The following is a 27,007-nucleotide window of genomic DNA, read 5'->3' on the forward strand; positions in this document are numbered from 1 at the left end:
GTTTAATTTAAAGAAGAAATTATTTCTACTTGTAACTATATTATTATCTCAACCAAAATCATAACAATATACAAGTCTGGATTTTTAAGGTATTCTGTGATCTCAGAACTTTAGTCAAGATACTTTAAGTTTGATTTTGTCTTTCAGATCTTGCATGCATACAAAAGGTAAACTAGATCGTAACTATGAGATTTTTCTTTGTTATTATTGATGAACTCTGAGGTCTTTAGTTTAATGGTATGAAAAGTATTTCCTATTAACCAACTCAGCATTTTGGAATTAAATCAGAGACCTAACAATTAAATCCAAAATTTTTCATAAATCATTTTCTGTTGACTTCTCTCATTTTTAAAAGAGAAACATACTTCATGTTCTATAAGACACAGCTGGTTGTTTTGATTTAGTGATAAACCCTAATGAAAAAAAGTTGGATTTAAAAATCTAAAGCATGGAAGGTACAGTTATTCATTACTATACTGATTAAAGGGTAATTATTCAATCATGTATGGTGTTGGCCCAAGAAAATGCCTAAGGTAGTTGGTAATGACTGATGTTATTTGGAAACTGCAAATAGCATTCAGTTATTACTTTACCTTATTAGCTATTTTGACAGTGTATTTAAAAGAAACATTGCCATGTTGATTAACAATAGATATTTTAGTTCATTATCTTTATAAAGACCTCTCTTTGCTTTTAACATAAAGATTATCTTAGGAATATTATAATTTTGATTTACATTCAGAAAGTGATAACTGATTAGTACATTAAAATTTGAGATATTTTATAGCTCCTTTTTAAAATATTTTAAACATCTTTAACATTATATATAATTAGTCATTTGTAACAATATTATCCTTTACTATGAGCCCTTGGCAGGCATTACAATACATTAGCTGATTAAATTTTACCAGTGCTTCAGAAAAGTAAGGGATATAGTAAGATCACTTCACTCTTTGAAAAGAAGCCAGTTTCTTAGGCAGAACTCAGTAGACTTTCCATAGCTTCATGGCATTTCACTTAAGGACAGGAAGGAAACAAAGTGCTAATTCAATTCGTGGAAGCTAACCAGAGGATTTAGATAGAAAGAACTGACCACATTTAACTTCTCCGCCAATCTGCATTTTCCATACCTGCAGCATTAATGTACCCTAGTACAATTACCTGAGTGATATTATTTGGCAGAGGCCCTGGAATTGACAGCTTTCTCCTTAAAAAAAGAAAAAAGTGTCAATAAATGTTTAATGACCAGTTGAGCTCAAGTTCCTGGTTTTATTCTTTATCAGAAAAAAAGGATAGCATCTTCAAAAGCTATAGAGGTCAGAATAGTTCCACCTGGATGGGTGCTGTAGGAGCCCAGATACTGCTGTGGCCTCTTCAGGACCTGCCCTTTTACTATAAAGTTCTTTTGATGAATTTCTTGGCTTTCGCTCTCACAAATTGTATAAAGTCTGTATAATTCTTGATTAGTAAAAACAGATATAGGTTTGTAATCAAGAGTGTTGCGGTTTGGAGGAGGAAATATAAGCCTAGTGGTTAAAGCAGCAGTTCTGGAATCATACCAGAATTCCACACACAAACTATTTCATCTTGGTAAGTTAAGTCCCACATGTCTCCAGTTTTCCCATTATTAAAAGAGGATAATGAAAGACCAGATTCATGGAGTCAAAGTGAGGTTTATATCATATAGCTATAGACATAGATGCAGATATAGATAAAAAATGTTTCACAATAAAGAGTGCTGACAAATCAATAAGGAAAAGATAACCCAATTTTAAAAATGGGCAAAAGATGTAAACACTTATATCAAAAAAAGAAGATACCAAATGGGAAATTAACATACAAAAAAGTGTTTCATATAATTACTCATCAAGAAAATGCTAATTAAATCTACATTAAGATACCACCATACCCCCACAATGACTAATGTAACAAAGACTAGCAATATCAAGTATTGGCAAGAATGTCAAGCAACTGGAATTCTCATTGCTAGTAGGAGAGTGAATTAATACAACCACTTTGGAAAAAGGTGATCAGAATCTGTTAAACATGGACATATGCCTTTCCTCTGACGCAGCAGTCCCACTGCTAGGTATATATACCTTAGAGCAGTGGTTCTCAACCTTTCTAATGCTGCGGCACTTTAATACAGTTCCTCATGTTGTGGTGACCCCCAACCCCAAAATTATTTTCGTTGCTACTTCATAACTGTAATTTTGCTACTGTTAATTAATCATAATGTCAATATATGTGTTTTCCGATGGTCTTAGGCTCTACAGCAGCGGTTCTCAACCTGTGGGTCGCGACCCACAGGTTGAGAACCGCTAGCAGGGTCGCCTAAGACCATCGGAAAATACAGATATTGACATTATGATTAATTAACAGTAGCAAAATTACAGTTATGAAGTAGCAACGAAAATAATTTTGGGGTTGGGGGTCACCACAACATGAGGAACTGTATTAAAGGGCCGGGGCATTAGAAAGGTTGAGAACCACTGCCTTAGAGGAATGGGAGCTAAGTCCACAAAGACAAGAACAAGAATGTTTATAGCAGCTTTATTCATAGTTGCCTAAAATTATGAATAATCCAAATGTATATCAACAGAATGATAAATAAAGCATATATACATATATATTGAAGTTCTAGCCACATTAATGAAAGAACAGATGACTGACCCAAGCTACAAAAGTGAATCAATCACACAGACATAATGAACAGTGAATAGTCAAACATATTTCAATAAGCATTTTAAAAGGAAAGACAGTACATGAAAAAAAATACTTAAGGTTTAATAAATATGGAGCTGCTCCTCTTAGTTCTTTAAAAAGCTACCAAAACACTTCTGTCCATATTGTGTCCAAATTTTTAGAGCCCTTTTAAGATCTTTCAGTAACTTGGAAAGAATCAGTGGTATCAAGTCCCATTTTTATTGAAACCCAAACACTTCTTATAAATACTCCTTTCCCTGCCCCTCCTGCTCTTTTCATTCCCTTGCTGTTGGCTCCCAATTTATTGGAATAGCTGAGTTGTTTCTGCCAAACTCCTTCTTTATAGATCCAGTCAACCATCAACCACCCATAACATCACAGTGACTCTGGGATTTTGCAAGTTTTTGTCCTTTCAGCTCTTGTACTGTTGCAAGAACAAAGCTGCCTTGTGATAGTTAACACCTGAAAAAAATGATCTATAGTGAAGAGAAAGACAGGTTGTATGGAATGTCATCCCAAAAATATTATTATAAGCTTATTTAATAAATTAGAATTCATTTGAACCTACATTTTATTTGAAAGAGAACATTTGATTTGCAGGACATAGTAGCCTTAGGAAAATTCTGTTAAAAAAAACAACAACAACAACTAAACATAGAAAAAAAATGTTGCGATATGCTGTATTTTGGAAGTTGGTGTGTGTTTAAATACCTCAAGCCTAATTCATGCCTATGCAAGTAAGCTGAAACATGATTTACTGTAAGATAGAGCTATATTTAACCTCATTACTAAAACGTTTTATTATGCTGTCTACTCTCACACAGTTGATAGCAGAGACCCACACAATGAACTGTGCTAGCAATGTTTTAAGAGCAATGGATATTTGGAGCACAGACATATTTTTTGATGCTGTCCTGACATGCACAATGTTTCCCAAAGATGTTATAACTGTTATAAATGATTACAAGCTAGCTATGTAGAATTTACTATTATTTAGAACATCTCAGAAAAAATATTACCTACATGTTATGTAGTTTGTTCAGATTTGATTATTTATATTAAAAACTGCTCAGCTGTCCTCAAAATTATTTTACTTTAATTTCATGATAAAGCATGGTAGTCATAGCATCTTTATGTTTAAAGTTGCATAACCTAAATTCAATATAGTTTGCCATCAGACTCTCCTAGAAGTTTTTACTTTGTGCATATTATTTAAATCCAATTAAATGTAAATCAGATCTAAATAATTCAAAAAGGTAGCTGCTATTACTCATGCTTTAATATAACACACACACACACACACACACACACACACACACACACTACCTGAGATTCAGAGAGATTGAGTAAAATGCTTGCAGTCATAGGATAAATCTGACTCTGGTTACTTTACTGCACCTCACTGTTGCCTCCATTTGTTTATCTTAGCATACCCCAACCCCACATATACACATAGATTTGCCACTGCTCAATACTTCCTACCTCATAAGATGCTTCACCATTAGCTTTACACATGCCAGACTTTAAGGTATCTATGGGACATGAAGAAATCAATTAGATACAAAGTCTGAAACTTAGGATGCAGCCTGGTTGGGGATATAAATTTATTTAACAGTCATCACACAGAGGGTGATTAACATGGATCACCTAGATGGTGTGGCATGAGAAGGACAGTGATCAAAGCATGGAACTTGTAAATACCAACATACAAGGAATGGGAGAAGAAAAAGGAGTCCAGGTCTCCTAGGAAGAGATGGTGAGAGAGATGCTAGACTTAGGAGAGTGCAGGGTATCAGCTGCCAAATAATGGTCTGAGGGGTGCTGTTTAAGAGGCACAAACCCAGCATGGAGACCCAGGAATGTAAGATCTGAGCTCTCTATTGCATTTGTCAATGAGGTAATTATTGGGGACTTTGAATAAGAGTAGTTTTACAGTTTTGGTGAACTGAAACTAATTGATGACAAATCGGCTGTCAGGAAGTGGAGAGAGATATGCTGTCCAGTACTGTAGCTGCTGGCCACATGCAGCTATTGAGCACATGCAATGTGGCCAGTACAGATCGAGGTCCGCTGTTAGTGTAAACTACACACAGGATTTTAGTACAAAAAAGAGATTATGTAAAGCATGCCATTGATAATTTTATATGGATTACATGTTGAAATGGATATTTTGAATAAATTAGGTCAATTAACATAAATAAATAAAGTTAATTTTACATGTTTCTTTTTACATTCCTTAATGAGGCTTCCAGAAAATGTTAAATTATTTTTGTGGTTACATTTGTTGTTCGCATTATATTTCTGTCAGACAGCACTGGTATGCACTATTCTTCTAAGAAGTGTCATTTTAAAAAATAAGATAGCAAGCAGATAGCTTCTAGATGGAAATGTAAGGTCAAAGGGAAGGACTTTTAAACTTGCCTATGACCCCAGAAGAGGAAAAGGTTGGACTGAAGATGAGAGAGGGTTTGACTAATGGAGCAAGATTCCTTAAGAGGTGGGGTAGGGGGAGTCAAGTTTGCATGGAATTGATCCACAAGACATTTCATCCTCTGAACTCTGATGTAAGGAGGTGAGAACAGATTTAAACTTAGATAAATATATAGGTGGGGGTAGAAACAGGAAGTTGAAGGCATATGGAGTATAAAAAGTGTTCAGGTGTAATAGATCACAGAGACTGAAACTTGGGAGGGACTCGTCTGACCTATAGACAGACTTTTTTGTCCCTTTAGGATTATGGGTATTTGGGAGTATAAATCAATCTCTCTCTCTCTCTCTCTCTCTCTCTCTCTCTCTCTCTCTCTATTTCTCTCTCTCTCTCTCTCTCTCTCACCCTAAGATTTCTGTTAAGTAAGAATTTGTTAAGATGATTAATAATGAAGACTCATGCCTAATCTAAAAATGAAGTGCTATTCTTGATGTGACTTATGTATTTATAGGAGAGTTCGATACCGTGCAGAGCCCCTCCACACCCATTAAAGATCTTGATGAGAGAACATGTAGGAGTTCTGGCTCAAAGTCCCGAGGAAGAGGCCGGAAAAATAATCCCTCCCCGCCTCCCGACAGTGACCTGGAGGTATGCTGACTCATCCTCAAAGAGTGTAATATGATGTTTTATTTTTATTGAATACATATTCTATACTTACAGTTTCATAAAGTTTCAAACTTTAAATATATATGTGTGTGTGTGTGTGTGTGTGTGTGTGTGTGTGTGTGTACGTGTATCACGATGAAGGGAGTAGATCTACTTTGTAGTGGGCATTTCAGAGCTGAAAGTTTGAGATATCATCCATCGTAATGGCCAAATTAAAAAAAAAAACAACTAAAAGTGATAATGAGTTAAAAATTCTAGGTCTGAGATAATTGCATCTTTTGGTCCACATTGGTACAAACAAATTTTAAAAATAATTGTTTCCGGGGTAATTTTCTGAGAAACACTCCATTTGGTAGTACTAATGTAATGAAAGATACTTATATGGGTCAATTAATTTTAAAAGGTAAAATTCATCTGTATGAAAATGAAAAGTTATCTTCTGAAAATAGAAAAAAATTCCAATCATCTGATACAGGTTAAAATTTTTAGATCTGTAAAAATTTTCATGAGCCTTTTTTTTCTGGTTGAAAGCTCTTTTGAGATATATCCATATGAAACAGGTTGATTTTTATTATAAAACATCAGGAGAAACTATTCTTAGCCATAATCTGTTACTTCTTAAACAACTGCATACTTCAATTAAGAAAAAACATTGAATTTCCAGATTTGGTCAGGTTAAGTAATAGTCATTACACCTTCTTCATAAGAGATCATTTCCTTTACCTGAACAACAGTAGCAGATTCAAATGCATTCAGGAACTCGGCAGGTCACAATCTGATGGGTGAACTGGGCTAAGAAGCCAGCCTACTGTGAGAGCAGAGAGCATTGGCCCGATCAAAAGGAGCCCACCCATCTCTGTGGCACCTCAGCCAGCATTGCTACAGCTTCCACTTTCTCTGCTACAGCGAGAACCCTGAAGTTTGTTTGAAATCTCCTAATCTTAAAAAGTTGATCAATAATTTGAAATATTTCACTGTGCAGACCAAACAACCCACTGGATGGTCTAAGCTGACTCAAGAGCTCACACTTGGTACTATCTATTTAGGGATTATTATTGAGTCTTTTAAATATTTTTAAATTTTTAATTCTTTGAATGTATTGCAAAATATCACAAATCTATGAGGCGTAAAACTTTAAGATAGAGTTTCAAGTTCACTTCTATCATAAAGTCCAAATGTGTCTTTTGAGGTATTAACTGCAAATAAATATTTGGGTGAATTTCTTCAAATCAGGATATCTGATTTTTAAGCTTATTGTTTGTATAACTCTAGTTCCTCAGGTTTTACAGGGGTTAGATCTGGAAAATTTGGGAGGGAAAATTAATGGAGTAACATAGGTTTCTCTAAAATGGTATCAAGAGTATATCCAACAACAAAATGAGATGCTTTTTACTTGTAAAGAGATTTCTGCTTCCTTATAATTTAATAATTCTTTGATATTTATCTTTTTCTTTAGCGTGTGTTTGTCTGGGACTTGGATGAAACCATCATTGTTTTTCATTCACTGCTCACAGGTTCTTATGCCCAGAAGTATGGCAAGGTAAGTAATCAAGACATTTTATCCCAAGAAACCTTGCTAGAATTTTATTTTGTTCAAAAATCAAGAGCCATTTAAAAATTCATTTAGCCATCTGGGTGGCTCTATTGATAGAGCATTTCCTATGCATGAAAGGTTGCTGGTTCAATTCCTGATCTGGGCACATACCTGGGTTGCAGGTTTGATCCCCAATTGGAGCACGAAACTAAGGCAACCAATGTTTCTATTTCACATATATGTTTCTCTCTCTCTCTCTCTCTCTCTCTCTCTCTCTCTCTCTCTCTTTCTCTCTCTCTCTCTCTTCCTCTCTAAAAAATCTATAAAAACATATTTTGGGGTGAGAATTAAAAGCATAATTAGAAAAAATACATTTATGTGGTTTTATTGCAGTTGATCAAATCTGCTCTTAATTATTTCTTTCTACTAGCCCATTTTTTTATGTGAATTGGCAAATTTTACAAAACTAATAAGAAATTGCATTCTTTTTTCTTCTTCATGATTGAGTTTTCTACATCAAAATAAAGCTTATTACTTTGATATAATTATTTTATAAATTTTTTGTAAATCGAAATGGACTTTAAGCATAAAAATTACATAATATATATATATATATATATATATATATATGCTACCAAACAACCGGTCAACCAGTCACTATGATGCTCACTGACCACCAGGAGGCAGATGCTCAATGCAGGAGCTGCCCCCTGATGGTCAGTGCGCTCCCACAGCCAACCTCCTGTGGTGGGCCAACCTCTCGCAATCCCTCCCCCCTCCCTTCCCCCCTGGCTGGCCAGCCCCGATTGCCCCGATAGGGACTGGGCAAGATGGCCCCAATCAGCCTCGATCACCAGCCAGGCAGAGGGACCCCACCAGTGCACGAATATGTACACCAGGCCTCTAGTCCTTAATAAGGGAACTTTAAGAAATTGCTTGATTTGTTGCCCCAAATGTTGCTATAGAATGCTATTTGGAATTAGGAAGTAATCTTTTGTTGCTCAATCACTGAGCAACATGGGCTGGGCGCTGTCATTGTCATAGTGGGCTAGCTTCTTATAACCATGAGAACTTTGCTTTTGGAATTATTCTTAGAGCCCGTTTATGAGTCACTCAAGAAAAGCAGCTTCATTTCTTTTTTATGGTTCACCCTCCTCGCCTCTTTATTGGTACCCCTTCTTATTCCAAATGGAAGTCCATGCTCAGTTCTGGGATGGAAGCAACTTTATGGTATTTTTGACAAAAAGAAAAACAATGATATTTTGACGATGCTCCTTATTCATTGCCTTGGGTTCAAATGATCTTATTTCTAAAGATCAAAATTACCATGGGAGAATGAAGGTTTGAAGTCAGGAAATATTTTATAGGACTTTATTTGAGCCAAACTGATGATAGTTGCCAGGAGCAAGATCTCAAATGCTCCAGAGAATAACAGTGTGCAGTTTCTTTTATGCATTTGAGATTAAGGATGGAATTTTAGGAATTTTACAAAAAGGTAGGAGAAAGCAAGGCAGGGATTGGATTATAGAATAGTTAAGATTATGTGCTCTAGAAGGAGAGATCTGCAAAGGGATATTTCAAAGGTGTGAAAACCCAGATGCACAGAAACAATGAAGCAAAATAGATTGTGCTTTAAGGATTTGACTTATTTTGTAGCATTAATATGTCATGTGTTATGAAGCCATGATTCTCTAAAGTTATTTCACAGTAAGGATGCAAAGGAAGCAGCCTCAGTCAGTGAAAAGACTGAAGGAGAAGTGAATCATTACCTTATAGCAGGGGTGGGGAACCTTTTTTCTACCAAGGATCATTTGGATAGTTGTAACATTATTCACAAGCCATACAGGATTATCAATGTAAAAATTACGCTGCCATATTTGGTCAAACACTTAATCAGCTCACCCCTAATGCCTTGGCAGGGCCAGACCAAATGATTTCATGGGCCTTATAAGGCCCTCGGACTGGACGTTCCCCATCCCTGCCTTCTAGTGTCAAATTAAAATTCAAGCTCCCAACACTGCTTGTTCATTTTAGAGAACATCCTATATAAAAGCAGCACTGGGGAAATAATACATTCCTCAGAATAAATCAATTGGTTACTTTTATATTAAACAATCTGTACAGAGTTTTATAGAAAGAATTCTGAAAGCACCAGCTAAGGAAAGCAACATTATTTAATGGGGAGTGATTAGAATTAATCAAGTGTTTGGAGCCATGGATTGGAGGCCTCCCTAATGGCTAACACCATGCAGGTTACCATCTCTCTGGACATGATGGTTAGAGCCTTCTGGCTTGGAGGAAGAATGGACCTGAGTTCAAAATTTAGCGCCACCTCTTTCTACACTTGTGCCTTTGGGTAGTTTCTTTAGTGATTGTGAAACTTAGTAATCTTTTTTCTAAAATGAGAAGAAGAATAAAAGGACTAATTTGATTAGCAGGGTTAAATGAGTTAATGCATTAAAACTCAAAACATGGCCTACCGCATAATAAACCTTCAAAAGTGTAACCTATTTTATTTGGTTTCAAGGAAATCTGAATCTTGGGGGAACTGGATGTTTTCTGAGGATATTTTCATGGATTTGTATCTGTTGTTTTATCTCATAATGTAAGATATTCATTGAGCTCAATGTTTAGAGAAGCAGAGGGTGACTAGAGAGTGAGTGTGGTACGTATGAAATGATGAATGCAGAGTTTGAAAGCATCTAACGTTTTGACAGTGTGTTTCACGGTTGTCCTTTCTGCCTGCTCCCCGACAGCTGAGTGTGACCACACATCTCAAGTGGGTCTCAGCGCCCCCGGGTGAATCAACTCTTCCAGCTGACTATTTCAAACCGCTCCCCTCACACCTTCAGCTCCCCTCTCATTTTCGCACAAAACTCCTCCTCCATCACTAAAAAAAGCAACTGAAATAATTACTTCATCTTCGCACCATACCACAGGCTCTGCCTTTTCTTTACACCTTTTCTCATATCCTGGATCCAAACCCTCTCACTTACTCATGGAATCTCCTCCTGAAATGATCTCTTTCGCTCCTGAGTCCCCAGTTTCCCACGCCTTTGAATTATTCTTACCACCGCTGACCATGCTGTAATAGTCCCATCACCAGGAAATCCTCTTGAGCCCATTTTCCAGTTGCTGCCCCTTCTCTCTGCTCTTCCCTAGCCTTCCAGTCATAGGACCCTCTTCAAGTCCGAGGAATGACCTTCTCTCGCCAAATTCCTGGTTTATCTTGCTGGGGCTCTCAGCATTTGGCCCAGTTGAGCACTCTCTTCTTTTGCATACTTGCTTTGCTTTACTTCCCTGACCTGGATTTATGCCTTACACTGTTCCACACGCACTAGACTCAGTCTCACCTCTGCATATGTTTCCTGCCACCACTGGAGTCTGTGCGTGGCTAGTTCCCTCACCTTTTCTAGGTCTCTTCTCTCCAGCTGCCATCTCCTAAGAAAGGCCTTCCCTGCGCTTTCTTTGAATGAGCCATCACCATCTATCCCTATAGCCCTTTGTATCTGCTAACTCTGGTTTTTTTCACCAGTTGAAATACTATATATTTCTTTGGGGGTTTTTCCTTGTTTATATATCTGGTAGGTCATCCAGTGACAATATAAACCCCTTAAGGATAGGGACTTTGTCTATTTGATTCTGTGCTCTCAACCCAGAATTTGAATATTCTTAACACATAGTAGACATTCAGTAAATATGTGCTAAATAAATGAATGTTCCTGGAACCATTCTCCAATTCCCCCTGAGAACTCCAGCCCACTGCCTATCCATCATAGACAAACATCGCAATGGTTAAATTTTCCTTCTGATTCATGACTGAACTTCATCTCTTGTCACTGATTAAAAGAGTTTATTTCCTAACAGACCCACTCACTATTTCCACTTTAGTCTGTGAGCAAGTTTGTCTTCCTTCTTCTAACTAACACATCTGACTAACACATCTCTGCCTTTGTCACTAGTCTACATGTGCTTCAGGTCCCAAATGAGTTCCAAGGACTTTAGTTCTTTAAAAAGAAAAGTCCCCTATTAAAACAACAACAACAACACATAATTGCTTTTTCTCCTAAGATATTTTTATATTGTGTCCCTAGAGAAGTATTCCAGCTGATGACCCAGTACAGGGCAGAGGCCCATAGACAGACAGTCTGGCTCCAAATTTTGCTCTGTGTTAACACAGTATTTAGATATAGAGATCTGCTGTACTTGAACCTGACTTAGTCATATGATGGCCCTTATGTGTGACATCCGGTTTAGAATCACACATTTAAGGGCCAAAAGTTATTCATTATTTTCTCTGTCTCTGTCTGTCTCTGTCTGTCTCTGTCTCCCCCCCTTCTCTCTCTCTCTTTCTCTCTCTCTCTCTCTCTCTCTCTCTCTCTCTCTCTCTCTCTCTCTCCAAATGTCTTGGGAGTAGTTTCAGTATTTTAATAGGGCAGAGCACAGAATAAGTTGGCAGAAGTTCAGTTCGCCCCATATTAAACTCCGCTGTAGACACTTTGAACCTACTGGAACTGTTATATATGTAAAATATGCATCAGAGCTTCCTGTTGGCGCCTTTATTATCCCAATTTTTCCTCTGTCCAAGTTTTCACTTAATTTCAGACCCTAAACTCAACACTCCCTATAGGTAAACTGAAAAAAGGCAGTAATTCTTGATTCATAAGGTGCCCATATTTCTACAAACATCTAATGAAAATGAGCAAACATCTCTGTATAAAACTTGGGTTCAATCCAGAAGTATATTTAACTCTCAAATGCCTGATAAAACCATGGAATTGCAGGCGCCGGCAGCTCTTTCACAGTAGTCTGGCAAGGCCCAGCGAGCCCAACACTTCAGAGACCTTTCTAAGGCGACCCCCACCAAATCCCTGCTCATCTTTCTTGGATTCTTACATCTGTGGGTCCTTTAGCTAGCAAAATGTGATACTGTAATCCACTTACTTAGAATCAACTCTCCCAAGGATTTAGTAAGATGGGGGAAAAGAAAGTAAAATGAGATATTTGAAAGTCAGCCCTCACTGGACATTCTCTTAGAAACTAGATTATCACCTCTTACAGGCATGGTTTTCCTAGGCTTGTGACATAACTATCCTTAGCCTGTCTGTGCCAAGCCTTTGGCATGGCAGATGAAACCCCTCCCTTTAGATAAGCCTTGCTCTTTGGAAACCTTGGTAAAATACAGCTAGTTTACACTACGGCAAACCTCACACCTAAACTTTCCTGGCTCACAAATGATATTTTGCCAAAGTGCTTACGAAGTCCTAGCTCTCCCAGAGTGTGTGATGTGGAATTGCCATAGCATGATAAACAAATGAGCAACCTCTTCAATTGCCATGGAGTTGCATTCCCACTGGAGTGGGAATGCTCAAACACAGTTTTCATCACACCATGCGCTGTGCTTACTTGTTAGAGAATTATTGTCCGTTTTCTAAAAGTTATATTTGTTTGCATGCTTATCAGATGCACAAAATGCATTTTTTGTGGACTTTCCTATCACTGCTGGGGTAGCATAGAGAGTTATGTATTTCAGAAGTTTGGAATTGATGAAAGTAACAATCAAAGAGGAACAGTATATTTTCTTCCATCCCCATAAATCTAATTTGTCAATGCAAAGAATGTGAGGTCGGAACATAAGAAAGTCAATAGTTTTATTTAAAACTTAAAGAAGAAAAACTGGCAAATTGTAGGATAAGAATTTAACCAACCCAATCTTGAGAAGGAAAGCCTTTTAAAGAAGACATTCTGAACGCTCATGTGAAATATATATCTTTAGGGCAGTAATCATCAGAAACATACGGAGGAGTATGGAGCTCAGTTTTATTGTCCTGCATCAGTGAACATTCCTGAAAAGCACAGAGCGTCACTAATGGAATTATATGTTTTCATGCTATAATTACATTTGATTTTTCCTGATATTTTTGTAGACATATTGTTCATGGTCCCATGACTATACAGAATATTTACAAGTTTTTTTTTATGTCTTCAGCCTATGCAAACCCCATCCCAAAGAGAAAGAGGAATTTTTTTACACAAAAAAAGGACAAATGTATATTTTTAAAACTTTTATTCAACCTTTAGAGATTTTCTTTCAAAGACAATGACAAAAACATGAACAACAGAAAGAAATCAGAAAAAATAAGAATTCTATACTTGAAGGAAGCAGAGCAAGAGAGATCCCTCTGAATTCTGAAAGACTTTGAGACAAAAAAATAAAAATAAAATAAATACAAAAGCTTCATATTTTTGCTCTTGTTCTTGAATGACTCTTTGTTGTATAAAGTGGAATTGATTTGATCTTTGGATATGTTTCTCCAAATGATCCTGACTCTGGAAGACAGATGAACCTAGCAGTAGCGTCAAAGTAGAGTCCTCCTTACTGAAGGACACAAGACCAGGATACCATCAGGGATATGAACAATGCATATCTTTTTTCGAGAGGAGAGAATATTGAGCTACGAATTCTACAGAAGTCTCTGAGGAAGAGATGTAGACAATTAGAAAATTATGCTGACATTTAACATATTCTTATTGTCCTTTCTTTCTCTTCTCTAATATCAAGTCTTGGCTTTATTCAACACACCTCAGTGACCTTTTTCTTTCTTAGTTTAGCACTCAATTCCTATTCTCTAGCTCTTAATCACTACAGAATATGAGGTGGCACTCACTTCAAATATATTTATACTCTAGTGTGTCCCCCTCAAAGCATTATGGAAGGAAGAAAGGGAAAAAATTGGTTGTTGCAGCATAGGTGTAGAATGAGGAGGGGCTTCTACTTGCTAAGTGAGGTAAGTTCAGGGGTGTATATGAATACTACTGGGCCTGACCTGGATTGCGTATTTTACCATAAAATTATATAAAGGTAGCATTACATTTTCCCAAGTTAAAATACATTTCTTGAAATGTCATTTATTAGACCATTGAAAACACAAGTTTGGTACTCTCTCCTTAAATTCTTACAATCTGGCTCCTGGCCCAGCCACTCAACCCAAATCACCCTCTGAGGTCTTCCAAAAAGATTTCTCAGCCAAACGAATAGTATTCTTCTAGACTTGTCAGCTTTATTCAAACCCGTAGTCTCCCTACTAACATTAGGCTCATTCTGGTCTCAAATTCTGAGGGTTTATTCCATCTAGGTTTTCTATTTTCTGTATCTTCAGGGTCATCACTATAGTAGTTCTCTTTAGAGATCTTTCCAACTTTGATCACTTAAGCACCATGTTTGAACATGAATTACTCCCCTAGCCCAATCCCTAAACGCTCCTTACTTTTTAGTCTTTCGCCTCTTGATGCCAGGCTTTCAACTGTAGTTGGTCATGGTAAAGTACGAACTCTGGTCTTGATTCTCAACCCCTTGCTGCTGTGTAACATCTTGGTTTCTATAAACAAAAAATAAATCACTTGACTCTTTACTAATCCCCATACTTTCATTAAACTTCTAAGTGTTTATATTTTCTACATAGATTACATCTACTCAATTAATAATTCCTTTCGTTATCCTCAACCCTTCTCTCTTTATTCCTAGTCAAATGCAGGTTAGACCAAACTATACACTCATGCAGATAAATATTGCCTGTTGATCAAAATGAAGTTCATAATTAAGTGGTGGTTTCACCATGCCTCACCAGCTCTTCGTATCCTGCCTCCAGGTGACATTGTCTGCTCAAGTCCTGCAAACATCCAGTAGACCTACTTTTCTCCCAATCCTAATTCTTATGTATCGTTCTTTAAAGGAAATCCTTTCTTATTTTTAACAAGTCTGTAGCATTGTTCAGTATTCCATCCAAATACATTTCTCCAAAGGACTGTCCCATGGGGTATATGTAGACTGGATCCTCTCATGAACATACAGATTTATGTCAAAACATTCCCTAGGTCATTTTTATGTGCATATAAATTCCTATAAATTCACAGATGCATCTGTATACTTATTATGTCTTAAATGAACCCTTTGGGAAGGTACCTTTTCAGGTAGTTGGGAAATCTTTTGAATCTTAAGTAAAAATCTATGGTCACCCCACCCCCACAACAATATGCACTTAAAGTATGTTTAATAATAACTGTAGTTACTGAAATTTTACCTCATTGTGTGTGTACTTTCTTCTCAGGATCCTCCCATGGCTGTAACCCTTGGACTCCGAATGGAGGAAATGATTTTTAATCTTGCTGATACGCATTTATTCTTTAATGATTTAGAGGTAAGAATTTTAAAAGGTAAGAATAGTTGTATCCAACTATTAAAATGTTTAAATGGTTTCTATAACACCAGATAACATTAAGAAAACTTAAAGAGCCGAAACCGATTTGGCTCAGTGGGAAGAGCGTCGGCCTGCGGACTGAAAGGTCCCAGGTTCGATTCCGGTCAAGGGCATGTACCTTGGTTGCGGGCACATCCCCAGATGGGGGTGTGCAAGAGGCAGCTGATCGATGTTTCTCTCTCATCGATGTTTCTAACTCTCTATCCCTATCTCTTCCTCTCTGTAAAAAATCAATAAAATATATTTAAAAAAAAAAAAGAAAACTTAAAGATAAAAATTTAGCATAAGAGAACAGTAAAGTTCCTGCCAACGGGAAAATTGTATATATAAATGCAAACAAAAGCTAAATTTAGTTAACGAATTATACCTATATACTGGCACATAATTAGAACAAAAATATCTCAGAAGATCTGTGTGTGCCCCTATACACTACACTGTTCCTCATCCTGTTAGTGTCTCAAATACAATTCATGTGCACTTTTGGAATTAGCATTAGCTTTTTCGGGATATAAACCAGGACACTCTTTAGGTTAATCACCGGACAGTAGTCTCAGATGCTATTCATGGTGCTAACATGGGTCATTACATTTTCTAGATAACCTGACACCTAATTTTAGACAGCATTATCATTCCTCATTTCCTCCCCTTTCAGATGAAACACTGCTAGAGCTGTTTACATTGCACATCTGACTGGTTTGATTGCACTTATTTTCTCTTGTTTTCTTCTAATTTATCTTTCCATTTCCAACCTCAAATGAAGAGAAAGTGAAACAAAAACAAAATGAAAAGACCCAAGAAAAAAATAGCCTCAGAATAGCTGAATAGGTCCTGTAATAGGTATATAATCTGGGTGTTAATGATCTGAGTCATTAGGCATTCAGACAATAAAATTTAAAATAACTGAGTAGCTTGGGCACTGGACCAGGAATACTTCCCAGTCAAGCACCACAATGCTGGAAGAGATTTCTCTTTCTTTTTTTAAATGTCATATTTAAATTTAGTTTTTAATCTCATGATTTCACAGTAGAGTAAAAATGTTTGTCTATATTATGAATGAAAAGGGAGATTTTTGATTGCTGAATCCTCCCCACTTTGTGTTCAACATTTTTTATTGGGCTTTCCATTAAATAATTAACAACCTCTAGAAATTAATATGTTTACCACATTATTTTTGTAGAGGTGGAATTGTAGGGTTACAAGCATAAAAAATTATGTCTATGGTAACTGCTAGCTAAGTGGTAGAACTGGGATTTGAAACTCTGGAGTCTGGCTCCAGAGCACATACTTCTGCCCCCATACCCTGCTGAACTATGCTGCTATAAAAAGGAAGGAACTCCTACCATTTGCAACTGCTTGGATGGCACTGGAGAGCATTATGCTAAGCGAAATAAGTCAGTCAGAGAAAGATAAATATCACATGATCTCACTCATTTGTGGATTATAATGAACAACATAAACTGATGAACAAAAACAGATCCAGAGACAGAGAAGCACCGATCAGATGCTCAAACCTCAGAGGGAAGGTAGGGGAGGTTGGGGATAAGGGGGAGAGATCAACCAAAGGACTTGTATGCACGCATATAAGCATTACCAATGGACGCAGACACCAGGGGGGGGCGAGGGCATGGACGGGAGTGGGGTGGGGGGTTTATGGGGGAATAAGGACACATATGTAATACTTTAATCAATAAAGAAATAAAAAGAAGTGTGTGAGAAAGAAAAGCCAAGATAATCAGTGTCTTCAATGAGATTTATTTTTAATTGCAAGGTTTTAAAATCCAGTTTTACTCACAGTTGAGACATAAGAGCAAAAAATGTGTTGTTCAGTATATCCCGTAAACGTATGAGCTGGAAACCTGTGTAATAGCATTTTGTTGTATTCTCTTCAGTGAGTCGCTGTTTTTACTGAATAATAAAATTATTGTCTGTTTAAAGCAATTTCTTTTTTTTTCTTTAATGGACAATAGGAATGATTAGTATTTCTAGGCATGTGTTTCAGTTTTATTATAAGAAATAATAATCACCTCTCTAAAACCTGATTTAAAGTAATCTTACTACTGATCCCTGTCTAGTATACAGAATGATTTTATATATACATGATAATAGGAAACACATTTTAACCTTTTTGGAACTTGAATTTTTATATAGACTCATAACTTCTTAGGTTGGTTTTTCTGTTGGTTGAAATAGATTGGCCTCATTATAAAGAGAATTCTAAGATTATTAGTCCTTCCAAACCTGTAAAAAAAACAAAAAAGGAAGTTTTATGTGGTTTTATCCAAATTTCATAGTTTTTATTTTATTTTATTAATTATTTTTTACTAGAAATAAATGGACTAAATGACCCATTAGCTAGTTTACTGGCACATTAGAAAACAGATGGAATAAATTTGCCATCCAACTTTTAACAGAACACAAAAGAAAGTGAAAGTAGCATATAATGAATTTTCAAATACTTTTGACATGAATATTTGCATATCACAAACATGTGCTCAGCTATGATGCTTTAAGCATTTTTATTTTGGATTAGATACTATATAACATATTTTTTTAAATGCCTGGCAAGATCTCTGGTAGAAAAATTAACTGAGAAAACATTGGTATTGACTTTCTTTCTATGATTACAGCTTTTTAGTTGTGTTTAGAATGTGATAAAAATTGTATTTGACTCAAACACTAAAACTTAGTATCCAACAATCCTGTATTTAATTTTAAAAAAAGTGATTGGGTCTCTTGTATATGAATTGATTGAATATTCATACATGCACACACACACACACACATGCACACCACACACATGCCCCATGTATGCATGCACATTCAGACAAAGTGCCCAAGGAAACTCAAAAGCTTTTCCTGACTTAAGTAAGATAAATACTAAAACTAACAAAATCTAAACAATGGGTTTCAAGATCGTTCAGTAGAGTTACATACATTTCCACTATCCTTCCGCATCTGATTTTGAAAGTCAATTTTACTTTCACCCAATTTTTTATTTCAGTAAGCCTCTTCTAAGCAAAGATTGTTATGGGCTTCATCACTGATATTAAGCTATTTTTGTTTCTGACAAATAGGAGAATTCCTCAAGAGAGTAACTCTATCATTAGCCTGTTATGGTCCCTCCCTCCACCCTTGTGTATTTAATCTCTCAAGGTTTCTTTTCTTAACCTAAAAATCTAATTTGAGACTGAAATCCTTCAATAGATACTGTACCATATGTAGTAAGTAGCAGCTGCTTTCACATAATTCTTTAGAAGACACACATTTAAATCCCCCTAATAGACACTTCTGGACATCCTGCCCAACTGCAGAGAAGGCAAATGTTCACACTACTCCCCTGAAGAAGAGAATGTTCTGTTTAAACACAGTGTTATTTCAGTTAGAATAACTTCCAGAAAAAAAGGCACCAGGGAGTTCTGGCTCACAAAAGTGAGAGAAGACTGCTGTGGATTACAACTGATAAAGATCAGCGACAACATTGCGGTCATCTTATAAAACAAAATTAAAGAATTTAAGATTAGTTCCAGAATTATCCCAAATGTTTGAGTTCTTATACTGAAATTTGTTAAAAGCAAAGCATTGCATTGTTTTTAGTATTTCATGTTTTGGCCCAGATGATTTCTGCAAATTTCTCCTGAGTGAAAACTAATTGAAGAACAATTATTTTGATTTTTCTAAAAATGTACTTGATTGAAATTCAGGTTGCTTTCACTGCAGTGTAATTCTCAGGCAAGAGTCCAAAGTCAACAAGCATAGCTAACTAGGCATAAATTTAAAGAGAAGTTCCATTTGGAAAAATCTCAAACATAACTTCAAATATGGAGCTCATGGTCCAATAAGTTTGATATACTGATGTCCTCAGGAGTAAAAAAAAAAAATGAGATTTGGGGCAAAATGTATAAATTAATCATGTGAGTTAATACTTTAAATGTCAGAGGAATTTCTCTAAAAATTAGGATAAGAGGATATTAAATATAGAAATAACATCTAATTACCAGGGTAACTAAAAAAATTTCCTCCAAACTTCTTTTGGATATTATTAGTTTATTGTAAAAGAGAGACATGGAAATTATTTACCTGATGAAAGATTTTAGAACTTAGGTGGAAATGAGCAACTTCACGTGATGCCATTTCAATGGTGTTTTAATTCAGTCTTCATACTTACCAAGAATGTCACCATCTTTAAATAAGAAGTAATCCTTGTCATCTAGAATTACTTTGCTGCCTCCATATTCTGGGGGAAGAAATTTATTTCCAACTTTCATGCTAATTTGTTAAATCTTTCCACTCTTTCTTTTAGAATTCAAAGAGCTACTACTGTTGCTTGCAGTACTTTTCCCTGAGATTTTTCTGGAAGCAAAATGCCCCTTTTGGTTAAAGTTTGGGCTGTACTCCTTGCAAAGAATACTCAGTCAAAATCAGGCAGAACCGTTCTAAGTGCCTGTCCTGCCATGCCTCTCGTGACCTCATTTCTTAGCTCATTCTCTCACCCTCCCCTTCACTCTTTTTTATTTATTTTTATTATTTTTTATTTAATATATTTTATTTCTTGTCTAAAGTTTTATATATGTCTCCTTTTTCCCTGCTTGACCCTCCCCCAGCCATTCCCACCCCAGGCAAGCCCCCACCGCCCCAGTGTCTGTGTCCATTGGTTATGCTAATATACATGCATACAAGTCCTTTGGTTGCTGTCTACCCCACCCCCTGCCATTTGTCTCTGGATCTATTCTTGTTCATCAAATTATGTTGAGCATTATATCGCACATATGAGTGAGATCATGTGATATTTTATCTTTCTCTGACTGGCTTATTTCACTTAACATAATGTTTTCCAGTTCCATCCATGCTGTTGCAAATGGTAAAAGTTTCTTCTTTTTATAGCAGCATAGTATTCCATTGTGTAGATGTACCACAGTTTTCTGATCCACTGATCTGCTGATGGGCACTTAGGTTGTTTCCAAATCTTAGCTATTGTAAATTGTGCTGCTATATACATAGGGGTGCATATATCCTTTCTGATTGGTGTTTCTGGTTTCTTGGGATATCGTCCTAGAAGTGGGATTACTGGGTCAAATGGGAGTACCATTTTTAACTTTTTGAGGAAACTCCATACTGTTTTCCACAGTGGTTGCACCAGTCTGCATTCCCACCAGTAGTGCACGAGGGTTCCTTTTTCTCCACATCCTTGCCAGCACTTGTTGTTTGTTGATTTGTTGATGATAGTCATTCTGACAGATGTGAGATGGTCTCATTGTTGTTTTGATTTGCATCTCTGGGATGATTAGTGACTTTGAGCATGTTTTCATATGTCTCTGGGCCTTCTGTATGTCCTCTTTCTCAAAGTATCTATTTAGGTCCTTTGCCCATTTTTTGATTGGATCATTTATCTTCCTTTTGTTAAGTTGTATGAGTTCTCTGTAAATTTTGGAGATTAAACCCTTATCTGAAATATCATTGGCAAATGTGTTCTCCCATGCAGTGGGCTTTCTTATTGTTTTGTTGATTGTTTCTTTTGCTGTGCAGAAGCTTTTTATTTTGATGTAGTCCCATTTGTTTATTTTCTCCTTAGTCTCCATTGCTCTAGGAGCTGTGTCTGTAAAGATATTGCTACAACATACGTCTGCTATTTTGCTGCCTATGGAGTCTTGTAGGATTGTTATGGTTCCCCATCTTACATTTAAGTCCTTTAGCCACTTTGAGTTTGTTTTTGTGTATGGTGTAAGTTGGTGATCTAGTTTCATTTTTTTACATGTATCTGACCAAATTTTCCAACACCATTTATTGAAGAGACTGTCTTAACTCCATTGTATGCTTTTGCCTCCTTTGTCAAGTATTATTTGAGCATAATGGCTTGGGTCGATTTCTGGGTTCTCTGTTCTGTTCCATTGGTCTATATGTCTGTTCTTGTGCCAGTACCAGGCAGTTTTGAGAACAGTGGCTTGGTAATATAGCTTGTTATCTGGTATTGTGATCCTCCAACTTTGTTCTTCTTTCTCAGGATTGCTGTGGCTATTCGGGGTCTTTTTTTATTCCAGGTGAATTTTTGGAGAGTTTGTTCTAGATCTTTGAAGTATGCCGTTGGTATTTTAATGGGGATTGCATTGAATCTGTAGATTGCTTTGGGTAGTATGGACATTTTAATGATGTTGATTCTACCAATCCATGAACATGGTATATTCTTCCATTTGTTTATATCTCCCTCTATCTCTTTTTTCAATGTCCTGTAGTTTTCTGAGTACAGGTCTTTTACCTCCTTAGTTAAGTTTATTCCTAGGTATCATAATTTTTTTGGTGCAATGGTTCCCCTCCACTCTTGATATAACTATCTTCTTACAGTTCTTACCATCTAGAATATTATTTCATATCACCATAACTTTATGTTCAAAAATTTAAATAACTGCCCGGCCAGGGAGGCTAAGTGGTTGAGCGATGACCTATGAACCAGGAGGTCAGGGTTTGATTCCCGGTCAGGGCACATGCCCAGGTGGCGGGCTCGAACACCAGTTGGAGGTGTGTAGGAGGCAGCGGGTCAATTATTCTCTTTCATCATTGATGTTTCTATCTCTCTCTCCCTTTCCCTTCTCTGAAATCAATAAAGTTATATTTCTTTAAAAAATTAAATAACTGGTACTTCTGTCAATAATGATAATATGTCTAGACTTCTGCCATTTATTCAACAAAGAATCATTGAGTGATTACTCTGTACCAGATTGTGCCTTTAGTGGGGGTATATCCAAGTGACCCAAACATCCCCTCAGGGAGTTTCCAGTAAGATTAGCTTTACTGAGCCTTCTCTTACCTGTGACTATAGGTATTCAAAATTTACTAAACCCATAATTTATGTAAATCCTATGAACCTTTAAAATTAATTCACATGTATTTTCAACTTATGTATTAAAATTGTATTGACTGGGCTAGTCATTAAGGTTTTATATATATTTTTTAAAGCCAATGTGGAAAGCTAGAGATGAAATAGCAAAATTTCACTATCAGGTATTTTCAGGTCCTATAATAAATAAAAATAATAGCTGGAAAGCTTTATCTTTTTACTATGGCATCCTATTTTCAAGGATTATAATTTTTAATTGTTTTGAATGGTAAGCATTATGTATACAGTCAGAATCTGAGAGTAGGACAAGTAATTTGAGGGGGGAAGAAGCCCAAGAGGCTAAAGCATATTTATTCTGAGATTCGTATCCTAGGCAAATTTCACCCTTTGGTCAGATACTATTTCACTGGAACTTTGCAGATTATTTTAAGATAGAGTAGTAAAGCACAGTAAAGAAGAACTGAATTCTTATCCAGGAAAGTTACCATTTGTTCTGAGCACACTACAATTTAAATCAGGCCAATTGTTGGGTGTACGTACCTACACTTTATTTTCCTCTGAGTTTGTAGCACATTGGATGTGGTAATTCTTCATTATTTCCCTTTTACTTTTTAAGTATTTTTTTAGTTTAAAGATTTTAAAACTTGAGCAAAAGAAAAAAAAGAAAATATCACCTTCCATGGTTATTAGCTTTTTTCCTGTGTTAAAAGACCAGGCCTTTTACAATAACACCAGCGTGAATTCTTTCATGGCATCCATGGCCCAGCACAATGTAGGAAGTCATAGAAATCTCACAGAGCACCTTAATCACTGAGCCCCTGTTTCCGCTCAACAAATAATAAATAATAGTAACCACTCGAGGTGGTCAGACCAAACAGTTCTGTGTATCTTCAGGTTTAACTTGGCTTCAGTACTTAAGTATGCACAGCAGAAATGGAGAAATGGCTGAAAGGAAACACCAGTGATTATTATGAAGACTCAAAAGAGAGTTTCTTATCAATAATATTAATACTACTATTATTTTTTAAATTGCCCACCTGTCATATGTTCTCGGACTCCTTTTTATTGCATTCTTCTGGATTTAGATTTTAGAGAGTAGAAATGGTGCCATTTCTCAGCAGGAGACAATGGGCAAATGCTGCCATCTTCTGGCCATGGCCTGATCGAAATGGGAAGATGGGAAAAACATTGAAGTATGGTGAAAAGCATCATTGGAAAAACAAGTAACTTTTCCAATATTTTTAACAGGAGTGTGATCAAGTTCATATAGATGATGTCTCCTCTGATGATAATGGGCAGGACCTAAGGTAAGCCATGCCTTTTAGCACGCTATTTCCTACAGAAATTCAGCTATGGAGTTTTGCACATGTAATTATTTCTTTTATCTCTTTTTAATATATTTTGGGTGTTGCAGTACCTACAGTTTTGCAACTGATGGCTTCCATGCAGCTGCAAGTAGTGCAAACCTTTGTTTGCCAACAGGTGTAAGAGGAGGGGTTGACTGGATGAGGAAGTTGGCTTTTCGTTACAGAAGAGTAAAAGAATTATACAACACCTACAAGAACAATGTCGGAGGTATGTGTGGCTTTTTAATTCTAATAAAGACACTCTAGATAGAGATAGAATTTGAACTGTAATTCCATGTTAGAGATTGGCCTACTATGAAATAAGTTATCAAGAGCTCATGCTGACCTACATTGAGCTAAAATATTAAGTTTCTTAGAGTGGGTAGGGGGGTGGAGACCTGACAGCAAAATAAAATGTGCAGCTCTGTCAAGGGCATTGGGAATTCGTTATTCCCAGGCACTTAGTCAAGATTGACAGCAGGACATTCAGTTTACCTTCTTCAGCTAGGACGCTACCAGTGAAAACCAGGCAGAGGGACTGATGGAAGCAGAGGGAAAACCTGTTTAAAGACGAGAGCTCCAATCATGGAAACAGAGTTGTTAGCAAGCATTACCTTGCTGGAATCCTACCAGAAATAAATATAAACAAGTGCTTTTTTTCATTTTGAAAACTTTAAGAAGTCTATTTTATCCTTTTAAAAATTGTATGTTATCTGACTATGTCTTTCCCATGTATAGTGTGAACTATGGTTATCATGGTTTTTAAAAGTTCTAATACTTTGAAGGTAATATCTAAATCATTTTATATTCATCCACATATTACAGATGCTATCAAAACCTGTGACATCAGCCTGGCTGGTGTGGCTCCCTGGTTGAGCATTGACCTATGAAATAGGAGGTCACGGTTCAATTCCCTGTCAGGGAACATGCCCGGGTTGTGAGCTCGGTTTCCAGTAGGGGGCGTCCTGGAAGCAGCCAATCAATGATTTTCTCTCCCATCATTGATGTTTCTATCTCTTCTCCCTCTCCCTTCCTCTCTGAGATCAATTTTAAAAATATATTTTAAAACCTGTGACTTTAAAAGTAAGATCTTGAATGAGCTTCTCGATATCATAAACCTTGATGAGCTCTACTATTAGGATCAATTTTAGGTCAAGATCCTAAGATTAGCCATGAGGTCACATAAAAGGTTTCTCTCAGGGCTTTGTTTTTCTTTTTTTAAAATGAAAAAAAAGAATGATGAATAAACCAGAATTAAAATAGGATGATACAACCAAATATACTTGTGCATACTATACATATGTATATGTATATCCACATACATGTCCTTGAATACAATATAGTAAATAAAATGTTTATCCATATTAAACACACCTATACTCATCATGAGGGTAGAAGTGTATATCCATTCACCTATATCCTCAGTGCCTTGCTAGCCTTAAGATACATAACAGATGCTCAATAGATACTCAGTAACTATAAAAGAAGAAGAAATACAGACCCTAAACAATAATGTTAGAACCAAAAGGAAGCTTACATATGGATGACCTTCATTTCCAAATAAGCAATAGGCCCTTGCAGGCTACTGACTTGCCTGGGATTTAAGGAGGGCAACTCAGGTTTCCTATTCATTCTAATGCTCTATATAAGACACTTTGTAAAATCAAGTAAATAAGTATTCTATTTAAAGTCAATTGTGGGTGCTACGTTTAACTTTAAAATAAATATCCTTTTGGAAAATCTGAATTTTTAATCACCCATGTATGTTACTATTTCCTTCTGGAAGAGTATTATTAAAATTATTTCAAAGTTAACAAGATTACTAATAAATAATCGTATATCTTAAAAAGTTTAAACGATGGCATGAAAGTCCATTTCTTTCTTTTTTCTTTTTTTTTACAATTGGAAATCTTGCCTTTATTTTTCATGGTTGTAAACACTTTGCCACCATCACAACTTTTTGTAAATATCATAGTTAGTGGCTGCATATTGTTCCATCATAAGGCCATGACACAACATATTAATTTTTTCCCTTTCTTTATTGATTAAGGTATTACATATGTGTCCTTATTCCCCCATTGTTGTGACATGTTAGCATCTCTATATTGGGATAAGGACTATATATGTGTTCCCAGTATTCTGAAATACAATTAAAATAAGAAATTTTTCTTTATAATAGATTTACATGATCTTGTTTTGCCATAAAAGGAAGGCCTTAAGCAAAAAAAAATTAGCATGCTTTTCTTCTTATCATAACATCAACATAGTTTCAACCATTGTCTGTAACTGTGTCATAGATTCAGGATTTTCAACACAATTTTTAACTTGTCATAAAACAAAATATTTCTGACAGCTTTAGTACAAATATTAGAAACATTCTCTAAGCTACATGTGGTAATGCCATCATTACTGTTTCAGAGTGGTAATGATTATGGTTATTAAGAAGCTACACATTTTCAGACAGCCAAAGCATTTGAGGTATGGTAACCCTTACATGAGGCTGGTAGACCCTGACCTCCCCTCCAGACCTCTTGCATCACAGCCTTGGAGTGGGACCCAGGCAGGGGAGTGGTCAAAGCTCCTCAGGTGATTAGCATCCACTGTGCCAGGTTCAGTGAGGGCAGAAACTGGGACCCATTGCCCACTGTTTCACGGTTACATCCCAGTGTTCAGCCCAGCACCTGATATCTAGAAGTTGTTCAATAAATACTTATGGAATGAATGAATGGATAATCAATTCTGAAATGAAGGATAATGCTACTATAAATCAGTCTCTCTCTCAATTTCTGATATAGGCTGGAATAAAAATTATCTAACCTAGACAGAAGGGAGACCAAACTAGGTATTCCTGGATAATGTTCATCTCTTGACCCTGCCTTGCTTTTGGTGTTGCAGGACTGCTTGGCCCTGCCAAGAGAGACGCATGGCTGCAGCTAAGGGCCGAGATTGAAGGTTTGACAGACTCCTGGCTAACAAATGCACTTAAGTCTTTATCAATTATTAGTACTAGGTAAGTGGTATTGTTGCAGTTTCTATATATATTGTATTAAAGGTATATAGTCTTACTGGCACAACATACATAAATATGTTTTACTTTCTAGACTATTTTAGTATTTGAAGGGACCTAACAATTCACTGTGTCCAATGATTTTCATTGTGTATGTGTTTTGGGGTAAAGGATGAGGGTTGCTGCCTCTCAGAATAACCAGGAGATCCCATCTCTCTACCCTTCTCTCCTCA

At 36.4% G+C, this 27,007-nt stretch overlaps 1 protein-coding gene and 1 pseudogene across 8 annotated transcripts in view; one reads left to right on the forward strand and one right to left on the reverse strand.

Moving 5' to 3' along the window:
* EYA4 (EYA transcriptional coactivator and phosphatase 4) overlaps positions 1–27,007 on the forward strand; it is a gene marked incomplete at both ends in the record, with an annotated part of 202,748 nt that overhangs the window by 166,276 nt on the left and 9,465 nt on the right. For all 7 annotated transcript variants that reach the window (XM_079781679.1, XM_079781681.1, XM_079781680.1 and 4 more), the window contains 6 exons: positions 5,646–5,782; positions 7,257–7,340; positions 15,443–15,532; positions 23,670–23,728; positions 23,836–23,996; positions 26,663–26,777. In XM_079781679.1, coding sequence (XP_079637805.1) covers positions 5,646–5,782; positions 7,257–7,340; positions 15,443–15,532; positions 23,670–23,728; positions 23,836–23,996; positions 26,663–26,777 — 646 coding nt within the window. The remainder of the gene's footprint in view (positions 1–5,645; positions 5,783–7,256; positions 7,341–15,442; positions 15,533–23,669; positions 23,729–23,835; positions 23,997–26,662; positions 26,778–27,007) is intronic.
* LOC307105664 (10 kDa heat shock protein, mitochondrial-like) lies at positions 19,741–20,045 on the reverse strand (annotated as a pseudogene). Its single transcript has one exon. The product of its transcript is annotated as a 10 kDa heat shock protein, mitochondrial-like (transcript).

This window comes from Cnephaeus nilssonii (assembly GCF_951640355.1).
Source record: "Cnephaeus nilssonii genome assembly, chromosome: 9".
NCBI classification, from domain to species: Eukaryota; Metazoa; Chordata; class Mammalia; order Chiroptera; family Vespertilionidae; genus Cnephaeus; species Cnephaeus nilssonii.